Below are 20,600 nucleotides of genomic sequence, written 5' to 3' on the forward strand. Positions count from 1 at the left end.
TTAGGATAGCTAGGCTAAATTATGCAATTATAGAATAATAAAAGCCATGTAGCAAGACTGAAAAATCTCATTTAATACTCTTTTAAACTGTATTTCTCTGTGCTAGAGAAAAACAAGTTTACTTATTTATCTTACAAAAGAGCACATCTTAGGAATAAATCTTTCTTAATCTAAACATCTTGGTTTTATACTACCTGGCTTGACAATGCATCATTTTAGATAGAATGGGGCTTGTGAGATGGGAGGTAGGATAAGACTTTTCCCAGAGATGATGGTATGTTTCCTTTGCTGGCACCAAGGTTCTTAAAGGCATAATTATTTTCTTTACTGAATGGAGCACAAGCAGGAACTCATATGAAATATTTCCATCTTGCGCAGTTTCAAGGCCATGGCCGATCCTGGGAACAGAGGAGGGATCTACCGCCCCTTGAGTCTCACCTGCTCCCTGCTCATTGTGGGAATGTGCTGTGTGTCTCCTTTCTTCTGTCACAGCCAGACAGATCTGCTGGCTCTTAACCAAGCTGATCCTCAGTGCTGGGAATCTTCTTCAGTACTCCTCCTAGGAATGCGGAAGCCTCGAATTTCCAACACAGTTTCAGGTTTCTGGGATTTTATGATCTACCTGAAGTCATCTGAGAGCTTGCAGCATGGGGCATTGTTTTGGGATCTGGCCCAACTCTTCTGGGACATCTATGTGGACTGTGTCCTCTCCAGAAACCATGGCTTAGGAAGGAGGCAATTGGCTGGAGAGGAAGAGAAGATCTCCCCAGTGCATCCACAGCACACAGGGAGAAAAAAAGGTGGTCAACCCCGGGTCCCATGTCTTTTGAAAGGATCAATCAAGTATGAATGTGCTGAATTGTGAGGAAGAGGGAAATGGCTTTAGGGGAATCCATTGCCACACATAGCCTCCTCAGGGGTGAGCCCAAAGAGCGCGCAAGTGATAGGAAGATAGATAGCACTTCCTTTTGTAATTTGCAGTAGCTGTTTTTATCAACATATTGTCCTCATCTTCATACTTCAACAGCAGCAAAGAAGAATCAGAAAGACAAGTAGGAAAAGAGAGGATCCCTAAAATACAATATCAAGGTATAAAGGGATGCCCCCAAATTAACATTATTTTTTTCAGTTAGGCTGAACGTTGGTAGTCATAACCTGTGTTCACTTGCTATGGAATTGGGAAGATTTGAATATAAGCCTGGGGAAGGCTCACAGCACACAAGCTCTTGCCCCTTTTAAATAGAAAAACAAAACCAGAAACAAAAACTAATTGCTTTCATGTAAATGAGAAGGACTCCTTGAGATGTACTTACTTAGTTGATGGATAAATGGTAGAAAAATCAGCTGGCTTGCAAATTCACTCTTCCTTGTTTTTTTGAACAAATTGCAAATAAGTAATTAACTTCCAGCAAGCTGAGTGATTAATTTTTAGAAATCTGGAACTTCCTACAAATTTAGAGATTTTTCACTGAAGTAAATATGGTATTCAAATGCAGTCTTCTCCAGGGGCACTAGAAAAAATATCCTTTATAGAATTAGAAGGAGGGTGAATAAATCACTGTAAGCTGAGAATAACAGCCTTATTCATACTGTTTTTGTTCCTTTTTTGGTGTTGTTTCAACCAATGAGCTTCTAAAGCTTGCAGCAAGGGGTGTTTGGGTGGTAGTAACTATTTATGCACTAGTGGAAAACTGAAGCATAAATAATTTTTGCAGTTGTACATTTGATTGTGAGAACTGTTATATGTTCCTGTAAAAAATCTATTAAAATAGCAATTAACAGTAATAGTTACAGATCAATCTTTTCCCAAGATATTGTAGAACCTTTAAATATCTAGTTTGTTTTACAGTAACAAAAAATATGATTAGCTGATCCATAAAGCCAGATAATCAGTAACAAAAAATATGATTAGCTGATCCATAAAGCCAGATAATCCACCACAATTATTTATAGATAAATTTATTATTTTGGCAAGGGTTATTGTCACTTAAACCAATTTCCTTTTTTAGAGGAAATATTCTTTTAGCAGCTTAGCTACTAAAGCAGAAATACAAAATGACTATTTTTAAATGTTGGTTACCAATATCTTAAAAATATTTTGAACAGAGGCTTCCCAGGCATCAGCATCAGTAAGGACTGTATATTTTCTTCATCTGTACTGTAGGCTCTTTTTTCCATTCTTACTCTACTTAACAGTGGTACTCAAATTACTGCCACTATTTCTTGTTTTTGTATTTTGCACTCACTTTGAATTACTTTAAGTATCTATAGACTAAATGAAAATAATATTTGTTTTCAACTTAACAGGAAAATAATTATCTATAATTATATATTATAATTAATTAAATTAATTATATTATATAATTTAATTGTATATTAAAATTACATATATATATAATCTCAAAAACAGCTTTCAGTTTGCTTGCTTGCAACAGGCTACTATAATAGTCTGAGACTACGTGTAATTTTCTGAGCATACTTCAACATGGCATTTCTATCTTCTTTTTTAAAATAAAAAAGTAGATTTGTCTTCAGCTTTGGAAGTCACTTCCTTCATCTTGCTACAGAGTTGCTATTGACCCAGCTGGTCTGCAAACTTTACTAGGAGTTGCTTTGCAAATATTAGGGGCAAACATTTCACTTTATTGAAGTTATTTTAAGGTTTGACATAAACAATTGTTGCAGACCAGGAAATAAGACTTTCCATTTGTATTGTATAATCAGTCAAAGAGGGTCTTGGGTCAAGAAGACACCCTGTCTGAAAGTTAGTTTCAGGAACATTGAGATTTCATCTCAAGAGGCTTGATTAAATCTCTAGTGGCTCAACTGGGCTCTGGATGTACCTGCACAGATTCTTCACTAATTTTTTCTTTTGTTCCTGGGGAATTAATATTCTACTAGGTTGGGATGGGGGTGAGGGTGAAGAGGTGTTTGTCTCCATAGTTCTCAGGGAAATCACATCATCAGAGCAGAAGGGAAAAACTAAAATAAGTGTCTACATAATACCCGGAAAGGTTCTTGCTATTTTGATGTCTTCAAGTTAAATAGTTTAAATTCACTTGAGAAATGTTGCAATGAATCATGCCTTATTAAAAACACAAAACTCCTATATAACTTTGTATGTTAATATATTTGTTAATATTGAGTCAGCAAATATGAACACAAGAGATATCAAATAGCTACGTAACCTTGGGCAAGTTAATTGACTTATTTAGCTCTGTTTCTTCATCTGAAAATGAGGGATATGGGAAGAATTAGAAGACCCTTAAAGTCTCTTCACATTCTGTGTTCTGAAGTTCTGTGATTCTATAAACAATAAATGTATGAAAAGTGTGGATTTAACTATAGAAAGAATCTGGAAGAGCTTTACTCCAAGGACAGCTTACCGAGCTGAGTGATGACCTAGACATTGTGGTGGGTTATAACTTTAATAAGCAGAAACAGAGGCGATCCAGAAATGAGAATTCCAAAAATTCTGAGGGCCAAAGATATCATCGTTTGAGAAGACTCAAAAGAACATTGTTATTTTGTCTAGAAAGATACAAGCTAACAGCTGAATGCCGAAATAGTCAGAAGGCTGAAGAGGCTATACCCAGGCTTCACTACTAAATTATGATGGATTCTGTGAAGGCACAGAGAGAGAGAGAAATTGATTTAGGAAAAGAGTAGGCTGATAATATCTCCCAAATAGAAAATAACAGAGTTGAGGTTAACACAAGGGTTAGTAAACGCTTCAATACAAATGAAAGGATTTTGAAGTATATCCTTGTTTGTGTCAAAAATGATGATCTCTTCCCTCAACAAATCTTGCTGTGCCCCTGAGAGGAACAGAAAAACTTGCCTGCCTGAGCCTGGCAGTTTGGATGTTCTAGAAAAATTGTGAGTCTTTGCTTTCCTCCGTGACGTGAAAGTTAATATTTAGATTTATAATTTGATGATGTTTGCAGGCAGTGTCTAACTAGCTGGCAAATGTTCATAATGCTTATTTTTTAAACATTAAGCAGAAGAGAAAACAATGCTTCAGAAATATAAGTCAGATTCACAAATGCTTGATTTTCTACTTTACTCACTCCGAGAAATTTTGTAAGCAACACATTAAGAAATTACCAATCTAGAAATCTATTCTAAAGAATCATTCAGAGCTGTAGCCAATTTTGCAGTATAAGGTTCTTCACTGCAATATTATTTATAGCAACAGAAAATTGGAAATAATCTAAATGTCCCATAATAGGGTAATGGTAAACTAAATTATGGTATAAAGTATGTATGTGTAAAACTATGGTTCTCTCTGCAAGATTATATTATGGGTGGTTTAAACATTTTTCTTTATATTTTTATATTAAAATTATATGATGACAATTTTTTACTTTTTTAGTCAGAAAAATATATTTTAATACATATTAATCAAATAGGAAATGTATTTATTATAATCTACTTAATTCATATTATATAATTAAACTTCATAGGGCACAAAGTTTTGCATAAATAAAAATTTCAAATACACCTCTGCAATAAATTTATACAGAATATTAATAGCCGAGTGGCAGAAACAGCAAACATTCTTTTAAAAACCAAGTCATTGATACTTAATTAGCCTGAAAATAATTTGGTGACCTAATGACTAGTTGCTTTTCTCTACTTTCAGGTGTATATCCTCAGCAACCAAGAATCCCTTCCCTAAAGAAGAAAGAGTTGATTGAAGACTTGATAAGCATGCATGCACATAGGAGTGGGTCTAAATTCATTGGAAAAGTGACCAATGTCCTGGAAATAAAGAGAAAGTAAATTGAACCTCAGAGCTAATGCACATCTTGGAATTTAAATATATATATATATTTTTTTCTTGACTACTGATCATTTATTTACTTGAAATGGTGGGAGCATCCAGAGACAACTCTTAAGCCACATTCTCTGAGTACTTAGTTTCATTCTTTTAGGCTGCTAGCATGTTCCTTCAAATGGCGACATTACTGCCAGACCATCCCACTGTCTGAAACAGTTAAAATAGCTTCCAAAGATGAGTAGGGGATCGTGCTACTCAGATTCTTGTATTCATCTTGATCATTGTTTTGGGATGCTTGACATTGTTAATGAACTAGAGTGCCACACATTTAACTTGAATACACTGCATGACTTTGAAATATTAACCACTGGATTGCTTATTAATTACCAGTTATTGGTGGTAGTTACCTGAATTTTGTTTGAAAGAATATTTTTGAATATTTTGAACTGAGTGAAGCAAAAAACAAAACACAAAACTGGTGAATAAAGCATTCTTCTAATATAAACAAAATTAATAAAAGCTCTCGACCCCAAGTAATGTTATTGGAGTCTTTTTATTTCAATATTTAATGTTACCATTAATGATAATCCAAACTCTAATAAAATAGCAGTAGGTATAAATTTTTTCTCAGCATATTTTCTATTGGATTAAATATTAAGATTATAACTGGTTACACTTTACATTGAAAAGAAAACTAAAAATCAAATGAACAGCATTATGAGAAAAGAACCCATAAAAATATTTGCTCTCCAAATGACCAGGCTTGAATGAGGTTCATAGCAAAGAAGTCCAATTAACAAATATATTTGAGTTCCAGACACAATGTTATTTTTATCTCTAATTATGCTCATCTCTCCAACCATTCTATTATAACTGATGGTTGACAACCAGTTTGAATTTCAGATATGTTAGCATTTCACTTGTTTTTCCCAGGTCCAAAGGAAGCCTCAGTAAGTGTTTTCACTGAAGGTTTATGGCCCTCCTTAAGCGAAAAATCTTATCCAAAGGGTTATTATTAGAAGACACAGCTGCATCTGAAGATTAGCCAAATCTTAACAATAGGGGAAGCAAGTCTGGGGAAGGAACTGGGGAGGGGGTCCAGCCTCAGCTTTAACTTGATTAGAAGAATAAGCGCATTAAAAGCTGCCACTCTTTGACTACCATTTCTACAGAGGCTCATGGCTTCGCTTCTGTGCTACTTTCTCTAATGTCTTGCATCATATTCTTAAAAACCATTATATAAACTCATTACCTCTTATAAATCGCTGAAGAGATGCCTGCCCCTTGCTCCTCCCACACCTTGGTACTACACAATAGGGGCTGCCAATTTTTTCTGATGCTTTGTGGGCCATCCAGTCTCTGGGGCAACTAATCAGTTCTGTCTTTGTAGAATTAAAGCAGCTGTAGATAATATGTAAATACATGAGCACGGCGGTGTTCCAATTTTAAAACTTTGCTCGCGGACACTGAAATTTGACTCCATGTCATTTTCAACTGTTACAAAATATTATTCGCCATCTGATTTTTTCATTTTTAAAAAAATGTAATAATTTCACAGCCTGCACAAAACTGGCAGTGGGCAGATTTGGCCTGTGGGCTGTAGTTTGCTGACCAGTGCACTGGGGCATACTTACCAAACTTGTAAGGAACAAGCTGGAATGAAGTAAGAAGGAGAGTGAATATGTTGAACAACAAAACCAAAATAAAAAATTCATGATAGGCTGAAAAGCAAACTCAAAAAGATTAGGATGAGATTGAACAGGGGTAACCTAGTCTTAATCCTACCCAGTTGGACATTATTTCACTCTGGAAACATTACTAGAAGTTATGGATCATAAAAATAAGAGCCCAGAGCCTCTCTGAATGTAATACGGACTGCACATCAAGAAAACAGGTGAAACAATGGAACCATAACAATATTTATTTAGAGAAAGTGTAAGCAGTGGTTAGAGTACAGGCTTAGGAGCTGGGTTCGAATCTCAACTTTGTCAAGTAGTGACCAAACGACTTCAGACAAGTTACTGACCCTCTTTGTGCCTCAGTTGTCTCATAAAAAGAGATATCTACTTACCAGGTTTGTTTTGAGGTTTAAATTAGTATTAATACATACATGGTGCTTAGAAGCTAAGTGCTCTCACAGTCAAAAAATGTTAGCTACTACTTTGGACATTATTAAGTTAAGCATCTATACCCTAATCATACATACAGAGGATGGAAGCACACAAGTACTTTGGCCAAATTCATCGAATGTAGGGTTTTAGTGAGAAACATTCATGTTTTTAAAATAAATTTATTTTGAGATAATTGCTGATTCATATACGTTGTAAGAGATAATACAGAGACATCCTGTATACCCTTCATCCAGTTTCCCTCCATAGTAACATCTTGCATAACTATAGTATAATAACACAACCAGAAGATTGATATTGGTACAACCCACAGAGTTCATTCAGATCTCACCAGATCTGCATGCACTCAAGTGTGTGTCTGGTATGCACATATGTGGGTGTATGTGTGTTGTGTGTGTATTTAGTTCTTTGCCAAGCCTATTCTCCAGCAGGAGCATCTAGATAGAAAATTAGGTCATCAATTTGGTAATTCAGATATTGAAGAAGATAGTTGCATGAATTCCTGTAGATCACACACTTGAATATTACTACCAATGTATTCAAAGAAAGGGCCTCTATTGGAAATGCAGCACATCTGGATTTGACTCAGCTCCTTCTTTCCATTTTCCTCTATCACTCCTCACTCCCAAGGCTTTACTCTGAAGAACTAAGACACATGAGTAGAGACATTAAAAAATAAAATTTTCTTCATGCTTCATGCCAGACTATTGAGAAAGAGGTAGAAGGTTTAGCTCTTTTAGTACAGATTTTGAAAACACGTTTTGTCATCACCACAAGGGGCCTTTGAGCCTGGACTCTTTTTCACTTCAAGTTGGGCAAAGTGATCTGATCAACAAGGGCAGAGAAGGCCCTGCATACTCGCTCAGCTCCACAATACAGGTCCATATTTACTGAAGATTGCAGGTCTGAAAACAACAAACAGGAAAGTCCTTCAGAGAAAGCACCTGTAGGTTCTCAAGCTGATCTTAATAAAGCTCTAGCATAGAGAAGAAATAAAATCCATCTCTCTGCAGTTCCCGATGGCAATGCCCTTTCTCTAAGCTAGCTTGCAAATGAGATGGGTATCATTTACCATGATCAATTACTAATTCAACCAAGTTGTGGGTTCTTAAAGAGCATTTTCCCATAACTTCAAGCACGAATCTGAGTAGCCAGAAAGCCCACTCTAGAGCAGTGGTTTTCAAACTCTGGTGTATGTTAAAATAATCTGGACAGTGTTAAAATAGATTGCTATGTCCCACCCTCAGAGTTCTGATTCAGTATACATGATGGTTAATTTTATGTGTCAATTTGATTAGCCTGTGGTGTCCAGATATTTGATCAAACATTATTCTTGGTGTGTCTGTGAAGGTGTTTCTGGATGAGGTTAACATTTGAATTGGTAGCCAGAGTAAAAGCAGATTGCCCTCCCTAATGTGGATGGACCTTGTCCAATCAACTGAAGGCCTGAATAGAACAAAAAGTCTGAGTAAGAGAATTCCTTCTGCCTGACTGTATTCCAGCCGAGACATCAGTTTTCTTCTGCCTTTGGACTCAGAAGGAAACATCAGCTCTTTCTAAGGCCCGAGCCTGCCTGCTTTTGCATTGGAACTACACATTGGCTCTTCTGGGTCTCCAGCTTGCTGACTACTGATCTTTAGACTTGCTAGCCTCTGTAATTGTGTGGGCCAATTCCTTAAAATGAATCTCATTCTATATCTATATTTACATCCTGTTTGTTCAGTTGCTCTGGAGAACTCTGACTACCATAGTACATCAGGGATGGGGCCCAAGAAATTGTGCTTCTAATAAGTTCCCAGGTGATACGGATGCTGCTGGCCTAGGGAAGATGCTTTGAGACCTCTGCTCTATAGTTACTGATTAATGGTTTGAGTGGTCCCCTATGACCTATTGTAATAGGAATTGTGTTGTAGAAAGCTCTACAATTTGGCAGTTATTAACCAAAAGTTGGATACGCATAATTTTTAAGCTAAAAGTTCCACTTCTAAGAATTGATCCTACAAAGATATTTACATATGAGTACAACGATATATGCTAGAAGAATACTCACCAAAACATTCTTATGATAATAAAAAATTGGGAGCAACTTAATTACACACCAGTAAATAAATTATGGTATACTTATACCCTGGGATATTATGCAGCACTTAAAAAATGACACTGCTCAATGTCTAAGATATTTTGTCAAGTGAAAAAAGCAAAACAAGTACAACCTAACTTATGTTGAGAAAGTAAAGACACATATATGCAAAGAAAAAAGTCTGAAGGAAAAACTGCCAACATTTTTTACCTCTGAGAAACAGGTGGCAGGGAGTGAAGGACATGATGATGAATTCATTTTTGAAAAACATGTGCACTTAGGCATTTTAATTTTACAATGAGCATGCTGTATAATATTGTTTGTATAATTAAAAAAATAAGATCACAGGAAATAAAAACATGTAAAGGCTTAGTTTGTTATACACTTTAGTTACATGATTTATTATGGCTCCATCTATGCTGTTTTCTGTTGAACATAAGAGGAGAGGGTTCATGTCTTTTTTACTGTCTATTCTCTAACACTGCCCCAGAACTACAAGGACCTTGAATAAATAATATTTTATTGCCTGAATAAAATACCTTGTCCAGAGGCAAACTTATTTTAGGATATTCTATTCCTCAGCCCACAGTTATAAAAACTTTAAATACAATAAAGAAATAGAGAAGCAATAATTCATTTCATACATCGGTTCTTTTTTTCTTGTTTGGTTGTTTTATTTTTAAGCTCTAGTCCCTTGAAATGTTAAAACTAGCCAAAGATATGCACCTAACACCAAGCATGTTGCTTGGCATAAACTTGGAATTCCATACATATAGGGACTGAATTAATATAGCATATAGTCAGAGGCCTAGTGAGATGTTAGATAGACAAACCTGTGAAATCAACAGTCCAGAGGAAATCACAATGGGAGAATAATTCACTTGAATGTAGTTAACAATCTATCTGGTCTCTGAATGAACTTGGGATGTGAGAGAAGGCTATCAGAATGATGGGTATAGAGGTTTAAAAGTATTAGATTATTTACTCGATGATTACTCTTCTGGCAATTGAAATACTGAGCCCATGTCTTCCTTACAATAATAATTAATGAAGCAAACCAATATGCATTGAATATCTTCTCTGGACTAAGACCTTGAGCTCCAGATTGTACATGTTGACTGCCACTCTGATATTTCCATCTGGATGTCTCCAAGCAATTCACACTTAATGTGTTCAAAACAGAATTCTTGATTTGCTGAACTCCATCTCAGCTTTCCCAGCTTTCCTTATAGCAATAAGTGTATGACAATCTACCAAGTCCAAGCTGCCACCACCTGCCCTTCTCCAAGCCATTTTCTACACAATGACAAAGTGTTTTAAAAACATAAATTTACCCCTTTCAAAATGAATGCCCAGCATCAAGCACAGCTCTTGGCACATAATTAAATCTTGATGACTATTTGTTGAATGAATGAATGAATGAGTGAATGAAGGATGAACCAAATAGACATTTTTTTCTACCTTCATGGAGCTTAATGCTGGAACTCTTGTGTATCTTTTCCCATCAAGAAAAAATTACTTCTACTTTTTCATATATATATGTGTGTGTGTATATATATGTACATATATATATCAGAGAGAGAAAGATTCACTAAGCGTTCAGTATATATCCTTAAGATTCCCAGGCAGCATTTGAGAAGTCTACCTTCTAAATAAGTGAGATAAAGATCCAGTGTTGAACTTCTCTTACCTGTGGTTGCTAAAGCACTGCTCCTTATTTTTCTACAACCTGCTAAAGTCCAAACTTTATCTTCTGATTATTTAAAATAATAGTTTAGATGATGGTTGCAGGTGGGGAAGAAAGGAACAGGAATAATTCTCCCACACCCCCACCCTTAACCATGCCCTCCTAATCCCATCATCACTCCCTCGTCTTCCCTTCTCATCCTTGAAACCTACTGTGGTAAACGGATGGCAAAGAGGGATGGAAGAGAAGTCGGGGAAAGAATTTCAGAGATGTAAGTAGGAAATTTCTCTCAGAAAGGGAAAGAAAATAATTTAATGAGAAAGTAAGACTAGAGCATTACGGTTTGTTTTTTTTTTTTTGTCACCACAGAAGCAAGTAATGTTAGATGCTCTTTCAAATCTAATTCCTTTACTGCAAATTTGAACAAAATGTTTGCTACTGATTTTCAGTCCAACATTTGGAATTTAAAAAGGTTTGGGGAACCCCTTCTACACACTTTTTCTTTTCCATTAAGCCCTCAGGGTGTCCTGAAATCCTATTATCCTAGATCTTGATATTGAAAGACTCTATTCAGTTAATGTCAACAACTGCCCCCAAACTGACCATCATGCTTGCCGTTTTCGTCTCATTAAGTCTTAGGTCATATAAAGTTCATCTCAATTTCCAAAATGTGTTGACTCCTTAGCAAAGCTCCAATTCAAAAGGCTAGTCAGTTACTAGGATAATCACACACTGGGTGAAAATGTTGACAGTCTGAGCAAATCTTAGTATATTACAAACAATAGATCTTTCTAATTTTTCCAACAATTCTCAAATTAAAAAATAAAAAAACAGGGGCAGTAAAATAATTAGAAACTTCCTGCTGTTATCTGATGCATCTGTAACAGAGATAGAAATAAAACAAAAATGACCAATACCTTAAAATTTAGTTTGTTTGCCTTTCCACATCTTCATATGTGTGGTTATCACATTTCTGTCTCTGATTACGTTTGCTGTGATTTTGATAAGCATACATAAATTATGGGGTGTATTTTTATAATCCATATTGCCAGTGGCTAAGTAGAGTTTACAAACAGAATCATATTCAATACCTGATTGAATAAGGATACCAACTTAATAAGAAATATTTGAGTGAAGAATGGCAATGTTTAATAAATGTAGATATTAGCCATGAAGATTAACATAGATTCTATGCTTAAAAGCCTCAAAGAAATAAAACTGGTATAAAAGAAATGACTATAAATTTAAATCTTGTCGATTAGTACTCACTGAATTATCACAAAGTATACAATGCAGTATAATAACAAAAAGGGAAAGGTGTACTTCCCTGCTAATATCATAAGCACTTTTCTATAATAATGCATACTACCTACAGAAGCATCTCAATGGTTCTACTTAAATTGTAAATGGAAGCAGAGGTAAATTTTTTGAAAATATATTTTTTATATTATCTACAAGATTGGATAATGCTAACTGCATATTTATACATTATTGCATTATCTGAATTTAAAAATAAACTTTGCCTTTTCATGATTTCCCTTTAAATGATATAATGATGGGTATATATATAGATACAGATACATTTATATGTATAGACCTTGATAAAGTTACTTAAAATATGCATGGATCTTTTAGGTATCAAACTGCATGCAGTGCTGGGATATTGTCTCCCAAATATGTGTAGTAGGCCTAGTCTATTAGGAATCTGAAATGTACAATATAGCCTACTACATTTGTGAGGGCTGACCCAATACAATATTTTAAAAATCAACAGCTTTCATAAACCCAATTGGAGAAACAAAAACAAAAAATAAAAATGAGATGAATATGTGAAATCCTAAAATAGTTTCTAAAATAAAAGTCAAATTTTTATGTGAAATTTTCCTAAAAAGGTCAAGTGGATATTGACTTTGCTTTGAATACTCATCATGACCCCACTGATGTTTAGATGGAAATAAGTGGGTGGAATCTTGTGTTGGCCTAAGAATCAGGCACAAGGAGTTCTCATACAGTCTTTGTCTCAGGCAGCCTGAGCATGCTTCTGGTATCTTTGTGATCTCGTTTTCTCTAATACAGGATTATAATTCCAACTCTCGTCACAGTAGATATTTTTAGAATCACCAAGTAATTACTTCATTGACTTGGCTCTACCAAGTTCAATATATAACTGACATTATCATGTTCCCATTTTATAGCTCACCAACTATTATGGGCTGAATTGTGTCTCCCTCCCCAAAGTCATATACTGAAGTCCCACTCCCAGTATCTCCAAATGTGACTATATTTGGAGATAGATTCTTTAAAGAGTTAATTAAATTAAATGGAGTTTATGTGACTGGATCCTAAACCAATATGAGTAGTGTCCTTACAAGAAGAGGAAATTTGGATAGGGACATGACAGAGGGAAAATGGTATGAAAACAGAAGGAGAAGACAGCCATCTACAGCCCACGGAGAGAGGCCTCAGAAGACACCAACGCTGCTGACACCTTGATCTCAGACTTCCAGCCTCCAGGAACGTAAGAAAAAAATTTTTTAAACTGTTTAAACCACCTGATCTGTGATACTTCATTATGGCAGTCCTAGCAAACTAATACACCAACTCAGAAATATTTTGGGAAGGCCTTCTTTGATGCAGAAACACATGAGAATGTTATCCTTGTTTTATCACCAGTCTCTATATGATCACTCCAACATAAAAGATCTTACACTTTCTTAAAAAGAAATGGATACAGATATAGATATATTAAGATGACAAAATACTCTATAAATAAGACAATGTCACTGTAAAACAGAAGAAATAGCTGTAATAAAGAAGTATTAATAAAAAGAGCCTTTAGATTTAACAATGAGACATAGCTTATGAAGGTGATGATGGTATTACTAATAATACAGAGACCTTAATCAATTATCTAGAAAGAGAGCATCATTCTTACTCCCATTTTTAAATGGTAACATCAGGCTGCCCAGTTATATATGTTTTAGTACTATTGATAATAACAATTGCAATAACAAAATAATAGGTATTTATTGAATTCTTGGTATGCACCAGTTGCTATACTAAAACTTCATATGGCTTATCACTTTTAATGCTCACAGTAACCCCATCAATTAGGCAACACTAGAAATCAAGTTCAGACAGATTACTAATGTCCAAAAGACTCACAACTCCGTTACTCACTAGATGAATCATAGCTGTAGGGCTAATACAGGGCTATAGAATCAAGTGTTTTAAAAGGCAGCCTGACTCCCTGGCCATCACTATCTCTAGGGATTGTGAAAAATCTTACCTGAAGGCATTTCTAGAGTGAAGGCATGCGTGAGTTTTGACAACAATTCTTGCAGTTCCTCTTCCTCCAGCTCATCCTTTCCCTCCTGGATGTTAACTGCCCCTTTCCTTTCCACAGGTGCCAGGGCAGGACTGTTCATTTCAGTAGGAGCAATTTGGGAGGTGTCCTGCAGCAGTCCTTCCTGGGAACTGGATAGGGAACTAAAGATTTCCTTCGATGTCTTTTGTGCTTGGCTTCGTGCCCTGGTGCTTTGCGTTGACCCTGGCTGCAAAATGGCCTCTGGTGATTCTGAGTTTGGTAGAACATGTTCTGCATGTGCTGGACCTTGGTAACTTCCGTCAATCACAGTGGACTTAGGAAGTGTTTCCTCTTCTGAACGATCCTCAGTGGCACCCTTGATCTGGGAAGACTCTCCTCCCCTCTGTAAACTTTCTTCACCATTTCCATGGTCACGCTTGGCAGCCATATTTTGCCAGGAAGATGAAGGACGAAGGGGCTGCAACACTGCCTGGATAAAGAAAACTTTATTTATGAAGAAATGAACATTTATCTTACTTTTTCATTATGCATTAAATTTTAATATTCCAATAGGAAATTTTAATGCAAGATTTTCTTTTTTGTCTCTAAATACATTGCTATTAATTTTATTTTATGCTGTTGATTCAATGTCAACCTAAAGGTAGAACAGCTCAGATTCTAAAATATCACAGGGAATAATCACAAGGAATTTGGGAAAATGCTAGGTTCTGAAAGCTCAGGTTCTAAAAATATCATAAGGAATATCTGAAAATGTCAGGATATCTTGGATTGATAGATAAAAAGTATTACAATAAAACATTCGTAATGATCTATTTAGGTAGGTATGTTGTGAGGGGTTTCATAATAAGCCATAGGAATAAAATCTGGGGGGTGTGCTCTCCACAAAGCACAGCCCTCAAAGTGTGGTCCACAGACTCCTGGAGGTCCCCGAGACCCTTTCAGGGGTCCATGAGGTCAAAATTAGTTTCACAGTAACACTTAGAGGTTATTTGCCTCTTCACTGTGTTGACATTTGCACTGATGGTGCAAAATCAATAGTAAGTAAAGCTAAAGTTGTTGTTGTTTACCGCACATCAAGGCAGTATCACCAAGCAGTGGTAGTAGTGATGGTATTCTTACCATCGTGCACTTGCAGTTAAAAGAAAGGCAGTTCCTCTTAAGAATATCCTTGATGCAGATGAATGGATAAAGAAGATGTGGTATATATACACAATGGAATATTACTCAGCCATCAAAAGAATGAAATAATGCCATTTGCAGCAACATGGATGGACCTAGGGATGATTATGCTAAGTGAAGTCAGAGAAAGACAAATGTCATATGACATCATTTATATGTGGAATCTAAAAAATAATGATACAAATGAACTTATTTACAAAACAGAAACAGACTCACAGACATAGAAAACAATCTTATGGTTACCAAAGGGGAAGGGGGGGAGGGATAAATTAGGAGATACACACGACTGTAAATAAAATAGAGAAACAGCGAGGGCCTACTGTATAGCACAGGGAACTATATTCAATATCTCGTAATAACCTACATGGAAAAGAATCTGAAAAATAATATATGTATTTATGTATAACTGAATCACTTTGCTGTACACCTGAAACTAACACAACATTGTAAATCAATTATACTTCAATAAAAAAGAAAAAAAAGACTATTCTTGAAGGTGTAGCAAAAATTCTTATTTTTCTTAGTAACACATGTCTTCTTAATATTATATGTGATGAAATGGGAAGTATGCATAAAACACTTCTTATGTTTACTGAAATATAAAAGTTTCCTCTTGTGCAAAAGAATTAGACGGGTATTTGGCAAACATTTTTTCAAAAATGAATGAAGCGAGACTGTGACAGTAAGGAAAGCAATGATATGTGTTGCCAAGCTTAACAGTTGAGCTTTTAAGCAAAAATTAGAATTTTGGAAAACTTGCATCCACTACCATGAGCTTGCTTGTTTTCCAATTCTTAAAGACTTTTCTGATGAGATTCACGGTAGTATTAATGAATATGATTTTTTATGATTTTTTTAATGATTCTTTAAAATCTTGTATAATGAAATGGGTGAGCATTAGGAAGTTCGACATAGCTTGGTGAACTTCCAAATGACCAATGTATGATGGTATAAAATCATGCCAGGATAGAAGATTCATTCAAAAAGCACAACAGAATATTGTATTTTAATGAAACAGGGTGTGAAAGAGATATGGTTTCAGATTCAATACTGCAACCATCCTTTAAGAAACAATCATTTATCACGTTTTGGTGTAGTATCAAAGAAGAAGATCGCCAATTATCTGAAAAGGCTATTAAAATACTCCTCTCTTTTTCAACTGCAAATCTGTGTGAGGCCATATTTTTTCATATTCTTCAGCCAGAACATCTTGCAGCAGAACAAATGCTGAAGCAGTTAGGAAAAATCCAGCTGTCTTTTCTGAGGCCAGCCATTAAAGAGATTTGTAAAAAACGTAAAACAATGCCAGTCTTCTAATTAAATATATATAAATATATATAATTACTGTTTAAAAATGTTCCATATATAATGGGTTTATTATTTTCATTTTCAAATTAGTTAATACATTTATTTTAAAACCGCTTATTGGTTTTAATTTTGATTAGGGTAAACAGCAATAGATATAACCCACAGAAGCTCCTTGGGATCCTCAAAAAATTGTAAGTCTCTAAAAGGGATGCTGAGACTAAAGGTTTAAGAATCAATGCTATAAAGAACCTCTTTGCCCCAGGTCTGTTGTTTCTAATTCGTACTGATGCTGTTCTCTCCCAATGGCACTTCCTTCGCAAAACTGGAAGATATCATCTGGCTGGTGAAAAGGGGAGTTGGTCAGGGTATGGAGAGAAGAGGGAAAGGGAAGAGGCTGATCAGAGTGAGGTGCAAAGGCTCAGGCTGCAGCCGACCCTCAGCCAGAAGATTCTAGGTCAGACTTCCAGATGGCCCAGAGTGTCTCCCACGTTCTATACCTGTAGATTCTGTCCCATTAGCTGTAGCTTCGTCCACAGACTGTCCTGGTTGGTTGTGAGTTCGTGAATCTTTGTTTCAAATCTGCAACTTTTTTCTTCCTGGCAGGCATATATGGCTTGCAACTTGTCTTTGTATTGGTTTAACTGTTTTCTAAGGAGGCTGCAAAGAGGACAGGTCTGAGTGGGTTGGAAGGGCAAGAGGTCAGCACAGCAAGATGCAAGAGCCCTAGCGAGATGTACTCCGGGTCCTCTCTGGAAGAAGATGCCGGAGTAGCCTGTGCCTCGACTATTACCTAATATTGATCAATCCTGCTTTAAACTGTTTGTTCACCATGTACAGCTGTCCTTCGTGTCTATTATACACACAATTCCCCCAAGAATTTCATTGGTTTTAGAGGTGTTTTCAAAAACTCATCATGCATGTTATGGATTACTTTTGACGGCATACCTTCAGCAGCTCCTTAAATGTGAATATTGACTTTATTCATTATCTTTTTGTCCAGAAACACTCCATTTAGAATGATAGCATACATGTCATGGCTAAATACCTAACACCGGACCAAGACCACAGGGAGGGAACAATGGTGCAATTTGTGAATTGTGGGTCTTGGCTTCTCTTCCTAAGTCTAGTTGTTCATTGGTTTCAGAATGAACCAAGTAGTCAGGGTAATTCTTTTAAAACATGAGGCAGAGGACTTCCCTGGCGGTCCAGTGGTTAAGACTTCGTCTTCCAATGCAGGGGATACGGGTTCCATCCCTGGTCAGGGAGCTAAGATCCCACATGCCTCGCGGCCAAAAAACCAAAACATAAAACAGAAGCAATATTGTAACAAATTCAATAAAGACTTTAAAAACGATCCACATCCAAAAAAAAAAAATCTTTAAAAATTTAAAGAAAAGAACAACAAAGAAAACCCATAAATCAGATCATGTTACTCCTCTGCTCAAAGCCCTCCAATGTTCCCCTCCTTATTTAGAATAAACCAAAGTCCTTATAGAGGCAGCCAAAGCTGAACAAGATGGCCAAGACCCTCCGCTTCCCTCCCTGACCTCATCTCTGCTTTCTCTTACTCACTGTCTGCCCTTCAGCCACACAGAGCTTCTGGCAACTCTTCGAACACACTGGGCATGTTCTCCCCTCAGAGTTGGCTCTTTTGGCCCCCAATACCTGGAATCCTCCTTCCCCCAGGTTCTTGCTCAGCCCATCCCCTCATCTTTAAGTCTTTGCTCACCATCATACTCTCAGTGAGGCTCTCCCTCATTGCTCTACTTGAAACTGCAAACCAGAACCCCCAACTTCGCCTCCATCACCTCCCATCTCCTTCCCTAGTCCTTCCCATCTCCTTGTCTCCATGGATTTTTGCCATGTCTAATTGCTACAGCACATGATGCGATCTTAGATTTTGACTTAGTCTCGAGCCTTCAGACTTCTGGACAGTCACTTTATATGACATGCTACCTGTTTTACTTGTTATTTTACTTATATCTTACTTACTCTATTACTAATTGTTTATTGTCTCTTTATTCTGGCAACTTTTTTTCTGTTTTGCTTCTTGCCATATCCCCAGGCCCATGCCTAAAATAGTTCCTGTTACAGTGTATGTATACAGTGAAAGTTGGCTTTCTAAAGTACAGTCTTATTCTTTGACCAGTGCGGTTGTCATATTTGTGGAAGTTGTAGAAATTGGCTCCCTGGTAGGAAATGTAACAGCATTTCTCAATGTTAGAGCCTTTGAAATTCTTAATTGCCACAGATCTTGGAGAGGTCTTGCAATTTAGCTGGGGCTCCTATCCAAAGCAGGCATCTCTAAAAGATGGCCCTCAAACTTCCAGGTAGTCACACAGGTGAAAGAGGAGTCTGATTCTAAAATCCTTGATTGTAATCAGAGTTTCAAGTACTTCTTTATGATGGACTTTTCAGAAAGGAGTCAGCCCAGGGATTTTATATAGCAGACAACAAAGAAACATTCTCAGAAGGCCTCTCTAGATAGTATTTTCTATACTTAGAGTGTTGTGCTTGTTATGACCAGTAGTGACATCAGTTTATCTTTCTCCCATGCTGTCTATCACTCACATCCCCTTCCTCCTTTCTGGCCCATCCACCATGTTTGAACATCTAGAAGACATGCGTTCCCATCCTTCCACAATCCAGGTGAAAGTAAGGAAAGCCCTATCAGAAGTGCAGCTCTTTTCTACTCTGTTGTTTTGTTTGTTTGTTTGTTTTAATGGAGAAATTCTCGGAGAGTCTCCAGTGAACATGATTTACCCAATGCCAATACTTCCAGCAACTCGAAGCCCCATACTTTCAAGGTAAATATCCACTGTTAACAAAACAGTTCAGATTATTTGAGAAATAATTCCTTTCAAATGATCTGAAATCTGTCTTTCTAAACTTTTACATCTTTACATGTAGTTCTGCTTCCTGGAGCTAAGGAGCTTGAATCTCCCATGTACCAGGTCTTCAAATACAACACAAAGGCAAGTTAATTCACCAGGCGAGTTAATCACGCACAGAGCAGTGGAACATTACTTTTCTTGATCAGCACCTAGCATAGAGTAATAAATAGATAACTAATAATTGAATGATACTCTTTCTTGTAATGTAGTCTGAGACTGCATTGCTTTTTAAATCATCAGTGACAAATTGTGGGCTGTTACTGAACTTACAGTTGACTATGTATCTGAGGTCTTTCCACGCTCTTTGTTGTGAACCTGGGCCTATAATTGTAGGATTTGCATTTAATCTTTTGAAATTTGGTCTTTATTAATTGCCCCACTATTCCAGACTATGATATCTTAGTGATTCAAGACTGTCATTTAGCTTATTATCTATGCCTTTTGGTATCATGTCACACACATTTGAGAAGCATGCTTTCTACTATTTTATCCAAGTCATTGATTAAAAATAATGGGGCAGACAAGAACAAGGATAAAGCCTTCACATAGATTTTACTCACTAATCAGGCTCACACTGGTATTCTTTGTGTTGATAAACACCTTACTAGGAGACCAATGGTGTATGTAGTGGGTATGAATTATATAAAAGGGAATCATCTAGTTTAAAATAATTGTTTGAGGTAATTATTTTAAGAATTAAGTTTTAAAGAATTAAATTTCAAAATTTCCTTTTTATTTCTACATTTAAGTTTCAAAATTGCCTTTTTATTCCTATACTATTTTCCTTAATTTTATTTCTAATTTATTTTTCTTATACCATGGAAAAGATCAAAATTGTTTTTAACATTTAAATTATTATTAAATTACTTTAAAAGTGTTATTAAGCTTCTTTTCATGAGTTATCACAGAAATTTTAAATGTTCGTTATCTTTCATACCTTTGCATTATGAAGCACATCTCATCATATATATATATATACATACACATATATATTAGATGATCAATAAATTTATTGATGACCTATTTTTATTTTAATACATATTTATTAATATATATTTACTCATTAATTTATTGAGCATCTACTAGATACCAAGCATTGTGCCTGCAAAAAAAGGTCTCCCTCAGGGGGACCTTCTTATTGAGGAGCCAGGAATTTTCTAAAAGAATGACAACATGATACAGGAACTCAAGGGATGATTAGTCCTGGGACTT

General features: G+C 36.1%; 2 protein-coding genes across 2 annotated transcripts in view; one reads left to right on the top strand and one right to left on the bottom strand.

Annotated features, from left to right (window-relative positions):
• The first annotated feature begins 388 nt into the window (after positions 1 to 388).
• On the top strand, positions 389 to 4,785 carry FAM237A (family with sequence similarity 237 member A). Its single transcript, XM_059927368.1, has 2 exons — positions 389 to 800; positions 4,646 to 4,785. Exons 1-2 carry the CDS (start codon positions 389 to 391, stop codon positions 4,783 to 4,785), a joined length of 552 nt encoding a protein of 183 aa, XP_059783351.1.
• Positions 4,786 to 7,713: 2,928 nt separating this feature from the next.
• DYTN (dystrotelin) overlaps positions 7,714 to 20,600 on the bottom strand; it is a 50,548-nt gene continuing 37,661 nt past the window's right edge. Inside the window, exons 10-12 of the mRNA XM_059927369.1 lie at positions 16,992 to 17,151; positions 13,969 to 14,476; positions 7,714 to 7,817 (exon numbers count right to left, since the gene is read on the bottom strand). Of these exons, the coding sequence (XP_059783352.1) occupies positions 7,714 to 7,817; positions 13,969 to 14,476; positions 16,992 to 17,151 (772 nt within the window). The remainder of the gene's footprint in view (positions 7,818 to 13,968; positions 14,477 to 16,991; positions 17,152 to 20,600) is intronic.

The sequence above is a fragment of the Balaenoptera ricei genome, chromosome 7 (genome assembly GCF_028023285.1).
Source record: "Balaenoptera ricei isolate mBalRic1 chromosome 7, mBalRic1.hap2, whole genome shotgun sequence".
Classification (NCBI taxonomy): Eukaryota; Metazoa; Chordata; class Mammalia; order Artiodactyla; family Balaenopteridae; genus Balaenoptera; species Balaenoptera ricei.

Bases quoted from the DNA above. Each gene is read 5' to 3' on its own strand.
- FAM237A (XM_059927368.1), top strand. From the start codon at position 389: ATGGCCGATCCTGGGAACAGAGGAGGGATCTACCGCCCCTTGAGTCTC. The intron at 801-4,645 runs GTGGTCAACCCC...CTCTACTTTCAG, and splicing joins GCACACAGGGAGAAAAAAAG to GTGTATATCCTCAGCAACCA.